Here is a 13,921-nt window from a genome sequence, read left to right as displayed (position 1 = left end):
ATCTGCACAGAGCCCAGCCGATGCCAACTGTCACCCACTATTATTCGACTTTCTTAATTCACTGGATGTGTAAAACGTTCAATTTCCCTGCTACAAGTGAGGCTGGGCCTGGAGGAGAGAGTGGAGAAGAGGAGAAGAGAGAGGATCTCAGCGGCACTTAACTGGTTTTGTTATGAGGGCCCGATGTGCGCTCTGGCTGGCGTCGCGGAGCCCCAATCAGGTGCCATTACACCCGCTGTTTGAGAATATCATTGGCTGGTGGGAACGGAGCTGTGCGCAAAACCAACCCCGCCGCTCGCACTCGCCTAACAGAAGCCGAGCTGAAAGCATCATCCGCTTTGAGCGCTTAGGCGCAGTGATTACATCCTCCCACAGAGAGATAGAGAGAGACAGAGAGAGAGAAAGTCCTGTTATTCGCCAGTCCTTTTTATTATTTAGTAGAAGTTGCATTTGTTGTAGATTCCGGCGGTGCGTCAATAGGACTTTTTTTTTGTTTTCTTTTTTTTTTCCTACTCGTGTGGAATTCCCTGTTGTTTTGTGACTTTGTGTGAAGAAAGGGGCTGTCTGTTCCGTGCGCAGGGAGTGTTGGCTATGCGTCCTGGCTCCAGCCTGCAATGTTTTGCGCTGACGCCAAAACAGACAGACCGGTGCAGAATTGATTAAAAAACAGAGAAGCTCGGATCAAATGGCTGTGCTTCTCACAGCTGAAACGACACAATGTTCCACTGACCCGAGGCAGACGAGAGGAATTTCACATTCGGGCAGCCTTGTTGCTGTTTATTTCACTGCCTTTTTACGGACAGAGGCGATGGGAAATGCTCATTTCTTGTAAGGAAAGGGAATAATACTTATTTTTTCTTTCCCCCCCCTTCCCCAATCCCCGTCTTGAAGTGCACTTTTGTGAGTGGGAGAGGAGATGATTTGGTTCATTTTCCTGCTCTCCATCCTGGATGGAGCTGTCTCTCAGCTACACTACTCCGTGCCAGAGGAGCAGGAACCTGGCTCCGTGGTTGGGAATATCGCAGAGGATTTGGGGCTGGACATTACCAAACTTTCCGCTCGCCGCTTCCAGACGGTGCCTAGTTCACGGACACCGTATCTGGAGGTGAACTTAGAGAACGGCGCGCTCGTTGTGAAAGAGAAAATCGACCGGGAAGAAATCTGCAAGCAGAGCACCCCGTGCCTTTTGCACCTGGAGGTGTTTTTGGAGAACCCGCTGGAGCTCTTTCGCGTGGAGATAGAAGTGATGGATATCAACGACAATCCGCCCAGCTTTCCCGAGACGGACATTTCCGTGGAGATATCCGAGAGCGCCATCCCCGGGACGCGTTTCCCGGTGGAGAACGCCTTCGACCCGGACGTGGGCACGAACGCGCTCAGCACATACGCCATAACGAATAATAACTACTTCTACCTTGACGTGCAGACGCAGAGCGACGGGAACAAGTTCGCCGAGCTGGTGCTGGAGAAGCCGCTGGACAGGGAGCAGCAGGCGGTGCACCGCTACGTGTTGACGGCTGTGGACGGGGGCATCCCGCAGCGCACCGGGACGGCTCTCCTGGTCGTTAAAGTTCTGGACTCGAACGACAACGCGCCCACCTTTGACCAGTCCGTGTACTCTGTCAGCCTGCGGGAAAACTCTCCCGTGGGCACTCTGGTCATTCAGCTCAACGCCACGGACGTTGACGAGGGACAAAACGGGGAAATAGTTTATTCGTTCAGCAGCCACAACGCCCCGCGGATAAAGGACTTATTCAACATCGATGCCCGGACAGGTAGGATAGAGGTGGCGGGGGAGGTGGACTATGAGGAGAGCAACACGCATCAGATTTACGTCCAGGCTAAAGATCTGGGGGCCAACGCGGTTCCCGCGCACTGCAAAGTGCTGGTCAAACTCACAGACGTGAACGACAACACGCCGGAGATCGGTTTCAGCACTGTGACCGAGTCCGTGAGCGAGCAGGACGCCCCGGGCACTGTGATCGCACTTTTCAGCGTGTCGGACCGGGACGCTGGCGACAATGGACACATGAGCTGCGAGATATTAGGAGACGTTCCTTTCAAGCTCAAGTCCTCGTTTAAAAACTACTACACCATCGTGACGGACGGCCCGCTGGACAGGGAGAACACGGACTCATACACCGTCACCGTGGTGGCCAAAGATAAGGGCCAGCCGTCGCTCGCCACCAGCAAGTCCATCAAAGTGCACGTGTCCGACGAGAACGACAACGCGCCGCGCTTTACGCAGGCTGTTTATGATGTGTATGTGACTGAGAATAACGTGCCCGGCGCGTTCATTCACGCTGTAAGCGCTCTGGACCCCGACGTGGGACAAAACGCTCTTATTACCTACTCCATATTGGAGTGCGACATACAGGGCATGTCTGTGGACACGTATGTGTCCATAAACCAGGACACGGGCTACCTTTACGCGCTGCGCTCTTTTGATTACGAGCAGCTGAAGGAGTTCAGCTTCATGGTCCAGGCTAAAGACTCTGGCGCCGCCGAGCTCTTCTCCAACGCCACCGTAAATGTCATCATAGTGGACCAAAACGACAACGCTCCCGCCGTGATAGCCCCAATCGGTAAGAACGGCACAGCCAAAGAGCACCTGCCGCGCTCCGCGGAGCCCGGGTACCTGGTGACGCGCATCGTGGCCATGGATGCGGACGACGGCGAGAACGCACGGCTCTCATACAGCATCCTGCGGGGCAACGAGATGGGGATGTTCCGCATGGACTGGCGCACGGGGGAGCTGAGGACAGCCCGTAGGATCTCTCCCAAGCGGGACCCGCAGGGTTACTACGACCTGCTGATCGAGGTGCGGGACCACGGGCAGCCCCCACTCTCCTCCTCCGCGAGCGTGAGCGTGGTGTTGGTGGACAGCGTGGTGGAAGGCCGCAGCGGGGACCGGGGCTCGGCATCCAAGGCCAAGGAGACCTCCCTGGACCTGACCCTGATCCTCATCATCGCCCTGGGCTCCGTGTCCTTCGTCTTCCTGCTGGCCATGATCGTGCTGGCCGTGCGCTGCCAGAAGGACAAGAAGCTCAACCTGTACACGTGCCTGATGGCCGGCGACTGCTGCCTGTGCTGCAGCGCGTGCTGCAGCCGGCAGGCCCGCGGGCGCAAGCAGAAGAAGCTGAGCAAGTCCGACATCATGTTGGTTCAGAGCACCAACGTGACGTCAGGGGTCGGGCCCGTGGGCCAGGTGCCCGTGGAGGAGTCCGGGGTGGGCGGCGTGGGAGGGGGCTTCGGCTCCCACCACCACCAGAACCAGAACTCCTACTGCTACCAGGTGTGTCTGACGCCGGAGTCCGCCAAGACGGATCTGATGTTCCTGAAGCCGTGCAGCCCCTCCCGCGGAACGGACACGGACCACGCCAACCCCTGCGGTGCCATAGTCACGGGTTACAGTGACCAACAACCGGACATCATATCCAACGGCAGTATTCTTTCTAATGAGGTAAGAGAAGCCTGGATGAGCTGTTGTCGGCCTGGGGGCTCCACTTCAGTTGTGTTACAAAGTGCGCAAAAGCGTGATTTCAAAAATCGAGAGTTTAACCTCATTTTGAAAAGATCCCCCAGATATCAACAGCTGTGTCTGCCTCATGTCAAAACATGTTATCCACTCAGATGGAAGCGGTGTCTGCTTTATTGGCTTGGCTGGTTCTGCTCAGTGGCCTTTATTCGTTGTCAAGCGTGTATGGTGATTGGACATGTCAATTGTTAAATCTCATGTGGCCTTTTAGTTTTATTCGCAATGGAGTGCTATCAGATCACAGGCTGCAGATCAACCTTTACATTGCGCGCATCAGACAGAGAGTGACAGAGATTTCGACTTTGGGCATAACTGCTTCTGATCTTTCCGTCATGCCACAAATTTGGAAGCGTTTTATTTTCATACCGTGATTGGCGCTGTCACATTTCACCTGACCCCATACATTAAGATGTTCACACGCACGCATGGATGTGCAGTTTTTGTTACGAATTGATTTCAAAATCAGCAGGGATTTCAAAAATTTGGGTTACCTGCAAAATAAGGTGTGGCATCTTATCAAATCATTTACTTCTATAATTGCAGTGAAGGGAAAACATAAGGAATACAGAATTGTATCAGACATTTAGAAGAAGAAAAAAACGTTTGTGGAAGATTAGTTTGGTTACATTTGGTTGGTTTGGTTACATAGTTTGGTTACATCAGCAACTTTAAGCACAGGCATTTTATCCTCATCGGGTTATAAAGATTGGGTGGCAAATATGACCGGGGAAAAAAAAGAGAAGACGAGTAGCTTCAAGGCCCTGTTTTGGGTTCAGCCTGTGCATTCTGCACGGGGGGAGGGTGTGGGGGGGGGGGGGGGGGGGGGGAACTGTGGAGTTTGGGGCTTTTTTGTTGATTGCGGTGTGGCTGGAGTGGAGCCAGACAGCTAGTCACAGCCTTGCCTTTGCTGTGCGTTAAGTATTCCGTGCACGACGCGGCACGGCAGCACCGTGAACAAAGGTTGTTCAGTTTCAGCATCGGGCGGCTCAATCATTTACGCATTCAATCGCCTCCCTAACCCACTCTCCCCTGCTCCTGTCTCCTCACTCACTCACTCACTCACTCACTCACCACTCACTCACTCACTCACCAACTCACTCACTCACCCACCCACCAAGTGGATGCGCGCACTGTCCGTTACCCCCGCCTGGTGCTGCCCTCAGCTTCTTCTATCACAGTAAATATGTCAACAACAAGCAATGCATGAATATGTGATCAATTATGTTCCTGTTATCTAGAATAAAGCTCCCTATGTTATTTTAAATGTCTGTTTAGCATTAAAAGTGACCAAATGTGTTTTTCTGTGGGCTTTTCTAGGCAAAACACCAACGAGCAGAACTCAGCTATCTGGTGGACAGACCCAGACGTGTCAACAGGTAGAGTCAAAAGCACACACACACACACACACACACACACACACACACACACACACACACACACACACACACACATTAGTGCTGTAGTACTCAAGATCGCTCTTGGTCTCAAGACCGGTTTTAAGACCAATTTTTGAAGGTCTCGGTCTTGTCTCGGAATCGACCGAATTTTAACTCGGTCTCACATCTCGTCTCGGATGAAGAGGACTCAGGATTTTATTTCAAGACCGGTCAAGACCACACCCGCAGGGATTTCGCTAAATTGCCTGCGCATTGTCTGATTCGTGCCTATGTTTTCAAACTTGCAAATGCAACCAATAACTTGACTTATACCTATCCTGCTCTGGCTGTCTAACACAATATGGTCTTGGTCTTGACTTAGTCTCAAACCCTCAAAGTCTTGGTCTTGTCTCGGTACACTCTGGTCTTGGTGATAACTTGGTCTCGGCTTAGGTGGTCTTGACTACAACACACACACACACACACACACACCATATTATTACCAATGTGCAAAACCTAGTGAGCCACATACCATTCACCGTGGCGATTCACACATCTATAAAATTGGAGATTACATCCATCAGTGTGAGTCCCGGACATTCCGCAACATTAATTGTGGCTTTGAGAGGCTACGCGGTTCTCCGTGTATCCATAATGTTCATCTTCAATTTGGCGCCCGTCCCATAACTGACAGAGCAGCGCCTATTACAGCTCTAATGCTGGATTTCATTACATAGCGTGTGTGACATCCAATTTAGCCTCTTGACGGCCACCGTGACTGTATTAATGCAGTGTTGATTTCTGATTCTCCCTCTCTTTCTTTCTGTCTGCCCCCTCATTTAATCCTCCTCCTCTTCGTCTATTTTCTTAATGTCGTATCTCCTCCTCCCTCTGTCTCCCTTCTCTCTCTTCTCTCTGACCCCTCCATTCTATTTTTTTTCCCCTACCTCTTTTTTTCTCTTTTCTCTGTCTGCAATCTCCCTCTCACCTCCTCCACCTTCTTTTTTTTCACAGTTCGGCTTTCCAAGAGGCCGACATCGTCAGCTCCAAAGACAGTGGTCATGGCGACAGCGAACAGGGCGACAGTGACCACGATGCCACTAACCGGGGTCATTCGGCCGGTGAGTCCCTCCCCCCCCCCTCCTCTCCCCCAACACCACATCACATAATTACACTGTAATTTCAGTGCTCACACACACACACTTTAAACCTCTGTTTCCATACTGTGTGTTTGCGATAGTGAAGGGGATAATGCGGAATCGTTGGTGCGGACCAGTGACTTTTAATTTCCTTAATTTGAGAGAGTGTGCGAAGGCCCGAGCTCTGGCTGGCTGGCTGGCTGGCATGAGCCGGCCCCCAGAGGTGCTGATTGTATTTCACACCCGGGTGAAAGGGAGGAATATTCGGGTAAATCTCTCTTCGTTCTCCGCCTCTCGCTGCTCCCCGGCTCTCTTTCCAACACCGAGTGTTGCTCAAAGGACTGCGACTCGCAGCGAGGCAGTTCGAGGCCTTTAGTGCTTTAGTGGCACAAATCAATAGGTTCACTCAAGTGAAAGGATAAGGCATGGGGGCAAAATTAATATAATGAGATGCATTTCAATCAGCCTCGCAGTCGGCGTATTGCACTGCCTTTGTTGGATGTAGATTCAGCTGATCGGGGGCATTAGCAGCTTTTGCATTCCTTGTTTTTTTTTTTTTTGCTGGCCTATTTGTAGCTTTGGCATAAGTCAAGGCAAACAAAATGTTGGAGTTAGGGAATATTTCCCTTCACACTGTCTCTCTCTCTCTCTCTCTCTCTCTCTCTCTCTTCTACATTCTCCAGTGCAGTAGCTTTTTTAAGACAAGGCTTTAGGTCTTATCATAAGCCTACCCTTGTTCTCTCTAAAGTTCTATTAGGTAAGTACCTGTTTATTGATCAAAGTGGAGTCAGGTAGAAAGTGGAGCAACAGAAAATCTCATTTCATATTGAATTGCCCTTTCCTTCTGAGGGATTGTTCCACACGGCTTGTGTAAGACCCTTGTCTAGACCGGAGACTGCCAAATATCATACCAGTGCTGGGAATACAAATAGAGCAGATCAGATAGGTGTTGTAGGATAGCCAACGGTCCTCATCATGCGCCACAGTGTTTGACATTATTAATGAACTGAGCCCAAATAGACAGCCGATATGCAGCAGTGGCAGGGCCGCCGCCCGGCCCTCGCTGATGAAACGGCCGGGGGGACGTCAGTCTGTGCGAGACTGAAATGCAGAAGTGGGAAAAGTCCTTAAGGCTCACTTCTAATTTTAATCAAGACTAAAAATGATGATTAATAATCATTAGGGCTGTCAATCGATTCAAGTATTTAATCACAATTAATCGCATAATAATGTCATTTTTTTATCTTTTCTAAATGCACTTTGTTGCCCATATGGTATTTGAGAGTGGACATACTCCAGTGGTAACTCAACCGTTCACATGGACAGTATATGCTAGGGCTGTGCTCGATTGAAGAAATTCTTAGTCGACTAACACTCATTCAACTGTAGCGACTAATCGATTAGTTGATTTAAATCGACAGATCTGTAAAAATTAGTTTCTCCGCAAAGAGTCGTGCAAAAGCACCACTTTAATTCTTGCGTTTACCAGAGATGTGCTCGTACATTTCTTGGAAATAAATCATTCAGGATGAAAAAAGCATAAAACATGATTAATGGACTAAAGAAATCTAAGTTGACTAAGACCAAAACGACCGATTAGTCGACTAATCGACTAAGAGGGAGCAGCCCTAGTACATGCAAACAACTTCAGTCTTGTGGAGAGAATCATCTGGAAGGGCTTTGAGACTCAACTTGCCATTCAAAAGTTCCTTTTCTTTATCCATTTCTGCTCAAGGAGCTTTGTTTCTTTTTTTTTTTTTATCACGCGTCAAAAAAGATGTCGCTCCGTCGGGCGCCTGGGTAGCTCACCTGGTAGAGTGCGCGGTCATATACAGAGGCTCAGTGCTCGACACAGCGGCAGCGGGTTCAGTTCCAACCTGCGGCCCTTTGCTGCATGTCATTCGCTCTCTCGTTTCATGTCTAAAACTTTCCTGTCAAAAATAAAGGCCTAAAAATGCCACAAATATCATCTTAAAAAAATCTTATAAATAAATATAATAAAAGGTAATAAATGTTAAAAAGGAATTTGCGTCTACCTCGTTATTTTTTGCGTTCATTTTGACAGCTCTAATAATCAATAATACAACATATACTCTACCCAAGAGACCAGCGATAGAGACACAGAAGAAGATAGCCAGGAAGATATGTTGAAAATGCAAAATGCATCTTAACCTACATTACAGCATGGTAAGGACTCCGCCCTGACATGATGTTCTGGCCCGCGACTGCACTTCAAAACGCATTCCTATGTTGAGTATTGCCTTGAAATTCCTTCTTGCTGGTTTGCCAGATCCCATTTACAGTATAAACCAATAACACGTTTCCTCATCTTAATTTGGCTCCGAGCATGCTCATTTGGCACTGGCCTGGGAGTGTACCCTGTTGGTTCCGTCCTCCGTACACTCTACGAGGAAACCAACATTTGTTCCTCATGTTGGATTTAGAAGGGAACAGCTTACCGCTCCGTGGGAGGTTATATCACACAGTATTTGGAAAGAGGGACACTTGAGTTTCACAGACTTTTATAAACGACAAAACCAGATGGAGTGTACTTGTGTGTGTGTGTAGAGGTATACCATTGTCTGATTTAATATGTAGGCGGATGCACGATACCTGTGCGTAGCGCTGGGCAATATATCGATATTATATCGATATCGTGATATGAGACTTACTTATCGTCTTAGATTTTGGATATCGTAATATCATAATATGGCATAAGTGGTGTCTTTTCCTGGTTTTAAAGGCTGCATTACAATAAAGTTATGAACTTACCAGACTGTGGTAACTGTTCTATTATTTGCCTTTACCCACTTAGTCATTATGTCCACATTACTGATGGTTATTTATCACAAATCTCATTGTGTAAATATTTTGGGACAGCACCAATAGTCAACGCTACAATATCGTTGGGGTATCGACATCGAGGTATTTGGTCAAAAATATTGTGATATTTGATTTTCTCCATATGGCCCAGCCTTACCTGTGCATAATCCGTGCTCTGCGTATGAGAAAACAAGGCTAGGTGATGATGTCTGTATTGAAAAGGAGTTTTCCTTTCGAGGCGGCGCTCTGGGAAGCTTAAATGAGATTCCGTTTTAAAAGAAGAGAGAGAGAGTCGTAGGTAGTGCTTGGCACTCCGCCAGGTGTATGTTGCCTCTATATAGGCGTACCCGTTGCTCATTTCTCTCTATGTACTGTATACGTGAGACTTCTTTCATTATAGGGATATGAATATTATTGATTGTCTCATGTGGGTCGCATGCCGTGTTGTGTATGTTATTGAGCGCCTATACCAGTTTTATGCTGAGTGCTTGTTCTTCACTTCTGCATGAAGATGGTCAGGGAGCCAAACTGAATAAGCCCGAGCCAGGACTATGTATAGCCCACGTATGTGTGTGTGTGTGTTACGCATTTCTGCAGCGTGTGTGTGCATAAGCAAATCTGTTTGTATGCACACACACACACACACACAGGCACACACACACACACACACACACACACACACACACACAAACACACACACACACACACACACACACACACACACAAAAAAGACAGGCATGCACACATACACAAGACAGGCACACACAGACACACACACACACAAAAGACAGGCATGCACACACAAGACAGGCACACACAGACACACACACACACACACACACAAAGACACAAAGACACACAAGACACAAACACACACACACACACAAAAGACAGGCATGCACACACACACACAAGACAGGGACGCACACACACAAGACAGACACACACACAAGACACACGTACACACACACAGACACACAAGACAGGCACACACACACACACAAGACAGGCATTCACACACACACAAGACAGGCACACACAGACACACACACACACACACACACACAAAGACACACACAAGACACAAACACACACACATACACACACGCACACACAAAAGACAGGCATGCACACACAAGACAGGCACACACAGACACACACAGACACACACAGACACACACACACACACACAAAAGACACACACACACACAAGACACACGTACACACACACACACAAGACAGGCACACACACACACACACAAGACAGGCATTCACACACACACAAGATGGGCACACACAGACACACACACACACACAAAGAAACACACAAGACATAAACACACACACACACACACACACACACACACACACACACACACACACACAAAAGACAGGCATGCACACACACACAAGACAGGGATGCACACACACAAGACAGACACACACACACAAACACAAGACACACACGTACACACACACACACACACAGACACACACAGACATTCTCTTCCAGGGTTTTGTGGGTTTTGAGTCTCATCCTTCATTCTGTCTCCCCCACACGTTGGCTCCCCGCAACACTCGGCTGATCAGTAATTCATTTCCAGAACCTTTGCATAGCAATTATCAAAGGAGGGTTAGAGGCAAGGTTTCCTCACGGGACCGCGCGGCACACACTCTCCCTTTTGGTGCACCGGGAATATTTCAAATCAAGGGGAAACCATTTCCAGTTGGCATATCATCAACTCCACCTGCCGTAGCTTCCCGCTCGGCCGCTCGTCTGACACTTTAGAAAATAAGTCTCCTGACGTGGTTTTAAATCAAAAGGGACACTGCCTGGGACATCACCGGCTACCTTTAAAAAGTGGAAAATGTTTTTTTTTTTTCACTATTGATTAACTACCACACCTGCCCCACACATTTTTTTTTTTTTTTTTTTCCAAGGTTGTTTGATCCAAATAAGACACTCTTCTCTTCGTTATTTCCCTCATTATCCTAATAGGAGATGACGGCAAGAGTGAGCGAGCGGAAAGAAGAATAGGGAAAAAAAAAAAAGGTGACAGATAAAAGGGGATTAAATATTCATCAGTGAAAAAATTTGGCATCTCTGAAACGTTTCGATCAGCTGTGGAAGGCTGCGTGACGGGCGGGAGGCTGGAAATGATCATTATCGTGACGTTTGTTTTGGTGAGAACAACAGCCGTGACAAATGGGACAATTAAATCACTGTGGCAACGGTGTATTAGATGGCTGATTATGAATTAGTGGCGGGCACCGTGTTGCAGTTTCCCATGTCACTGAGCTGTCAGTGGAATTTAGCACACGGGGTTTTGAAACACCCTCCTCTCAGGCTCTAGATACTGACAAAACCGGAGGCTGTGATCCCCGTAGTCTAATGATCCATGAGACCCGACGATAATGTCTAAAGTTTATTTCAAAAGCTCCCATAATGGAAAAAACAATACAGAGACCTTGCTCATCTAGAAGAACAAGTAGTTGAAAAAAGGCTGAAGGCTTGCAAACGACAACGTTGCTTACATAGTGATACAAAGGTCACTTATTAGTACAACTTTCAGTCACGAAAAGATCTTCAGTTCTGTTGTGAAAAGAGTTTGGTCAGACTCGTGCGCAGATTATTTTCTCCATCAATCGTTCCGCCTGCTGTATCCCAAAATAGTTCCTAGAAATGAAATGCTTCCTAGAGTTGAAATGAAACGTGTCAAAATTGCTTGTTTTGTCCGACCAACGGTTCCAAAGCCAAATACATTCAGTTCACTAGCATGTAAGAGACAGAAGAGCAGCGGATCCTTGCATTTGAGTAGCTGGAACCAGCAAATGTTCCGAAATGAACTTAAAGAGTGACGCCGTCATTCATTAAAGGTGCCGTAGGTAGAATTGGGAAGATCCAGGACTTAGCCAAAAAATTTGGACATCGACAACTTCTCAGTCCCTCCCCCACTTTCTGCTAAAGCCCAAAACGGTCTCCTAAGACCCTCCCCCCACACGGGAGAATGAATGCGTGTGCATGAGCAGTGATTGACACACAGTTAGATACCCCCCCTTGCAATGATTGGTGCATCTGACCATAGGGTCAGTTTCAACAAATATAACAGAAAGTTAATCTTATATGTCTTACCTACTGCACCTTTAAGGAGTAATGAAACCAGAACACATAAAATGTATAATCTCTAAAGGGGCTGAGATTGTTAAAAAGCAGAGAAAAGTATATGTTCATGAAGCCTTCAAAAGCCCACCAGCAGAGAGTAACACAAAGAAGAGGGACGAAGAAAAAGTACAAATCTATTACAGCAAATAGGATAAAAACATTGCCTCGTTAAAAAACAATTTAGCCTGTATCAGGTGGAGATGTCACTACTGCTTGGAAGCTGACTGGCTTTGGTGAATATCAATACAAGTCAGAGCAGAGAAAGGAAGAGAATCAATCAATTTGATTAACCAATTGACTGGCCTGACAAATTCCCTTTCTTATCTCAAACTAAGCATGTAAAAAAAAAATCTTCCATGACCTTTTTACACAATTAAGGTTGATGGAGGAGTGGATTCACTCCGACTTACTGAGTTCTGTGTGCAAACAAATCAAAACCGAAAGAAGAACTTGTAATGCAGTGATTACCAATATAGTGAAACATCATGTCCAGTGGCTTGATGAATGTGTTCTTGGTAGTTTTTGTATTTTATTAGTTTATTTGTCAGGGACCATGCACAGTTCAGGCCCTGTACCAGAGTTAGCTGTACAGCTAATTCACATCTGTGGTCCCTGGGCAAGGGAGATAAAAGGACAATATAGACAATACAGGCAATACTATCAAAACAGATAAAATCTTAACAACAAACAACATGTGACAAGCATTACTCACATATAAACCAAAATACAAATATAGATTCCATGTTATAAAAAGATCAATGATCACATAGTTGATTCGCCTTCAGCCAAGTCTTTAAGGACATTTTAAAACTGCTGAGACTTGCACAATCTCTAATGTGAAGTGGAATTAAGTTCCACTTTTCTACTTCAGTAAATGAAAAAGCTGATTGACCAAATTTAGTCTTCCAAAATTGAGTGCAACAGTCACCTCTTACGGAAGCCCTGGTGACCCTTACATTATATCTGCAAAATGACACACATTGCTTGAGTGGAGGTGGTGCAAGTTCATGGGTCAATTTATACATCAGGCACATGTCTGCAAAAGTGGTGTGAATAGGCTGTACTTTCGGAAAGGAACTCAATGGCAAATTCAAAGTGTTCCCAACCCTGAAATGAATAAAAAACTAAAAAAAAACAACAAGGACACAAGCCTTCTTGGTTACAACTCAAATCTGCTGAAAACATACGTAAGTAAATCTCAGTGATGGGATGCTACGGCCATGAGTAATACACATATCATCCTTTCTGCCCACACAACAGTGGACATCTGCTCCAGCAAGGCTGCGATGCTAAACTTCCTACATAATAACACGATGTAAGAGGTCAAGATATAATGTACGTGTCTCAATGTCCTTCTTTTTGCCTCGTCTGACTTAGTAGTACTGTAGTAATGTCACTGTGCTCAAATTAAGGCCTTTAGTTAGCGATTCATTCACACATAAATATCATTTTTTAAACTGTTGTTTTTGTTATTAGTAGGCCTACTGTCACAGAGAAAGCAAATATTACACTGCTAAAAGTGTCCAAACAAGGTTGAATTTTCGGAGCTTTTGCACCGCCAATAAAGGCATCAGCCAATCACGTCGCGCCTTTACTTTTTAAACAACAGAACCAAGAACCAAGACGGCAATCTTTCAACCTTCACAAAGCCAGCACATACCAGATCCACTCCTTCTGTTCCGACCTTTCACAATAAAAGTCTTAGACATATGCACTGCGTGACCGTTTAACGGAATGATTAGTTTTTAAGAGCTGTTCTGATACCGATCCAGTATTGGAAAAGCATCTGATACTGCCTTAAATGTTGTTATCAGCATCGGCAAGCACTGGAGTTTATGCACCGATCCGATACCACGCATTTTAGCACAGAAGAAAATCTACT

General features: G+C 46.6%; 1 protein-coding gene across 2 annotated transcripts in view; it reads left to right on the top strand.

Annotated features, from left to right (window-relative positions):
- The first annotated feature begins 315 nt into the window (after positions 1 to 315).
- The window catches only part of pcdh10a (protocadherin 10a), a 27,441-nt gene continuing 13,835 nt past the window's right edge, over positions 316 to 13,921 (top strand). For both annotated transcript variants that reach the window (XM_028598831.1, XM_028598821.1), the window contains exons 1-3: positions 316 to 3,463; positions 4,856 to 4,914; positions 5,929 to 6,035. In XM_028598831.1, the coding sequence (XP_028454632.1) occupies positions 917 to 3,463; positions 4,856 to 4,914; positions 5,929 to 6,035 (2,713 nt within the window). In that variant the 5' untranslated portion in view covers positions 316 to 916. The remainder of the gene's footprint in view (positions 3,464 to 4,855; positions 4,915 to 5,928; positions 6,036 to 13,921) is intronic.

Source organism: Perca flavescens, chromosome 2 (genome assembly GCF_004354835.1).
Source record: "Perca flavescens isolate YP-PL-M2 chromosome 2, PFLA_1.0, whole genome shotgun sequence".
NCBI classification, from domain to species: domain Eukaryota; kingdom Metazoa; phylum Chordata; class Actinopteri; order Perciformes; family Percidae; genus Perca; species Perca flavescens.
The sequence above is the reverse complement of the archived record's forward strand: the minus strand, read 5'-3'. Positions and strand labels throughout refer to the sequence as shown.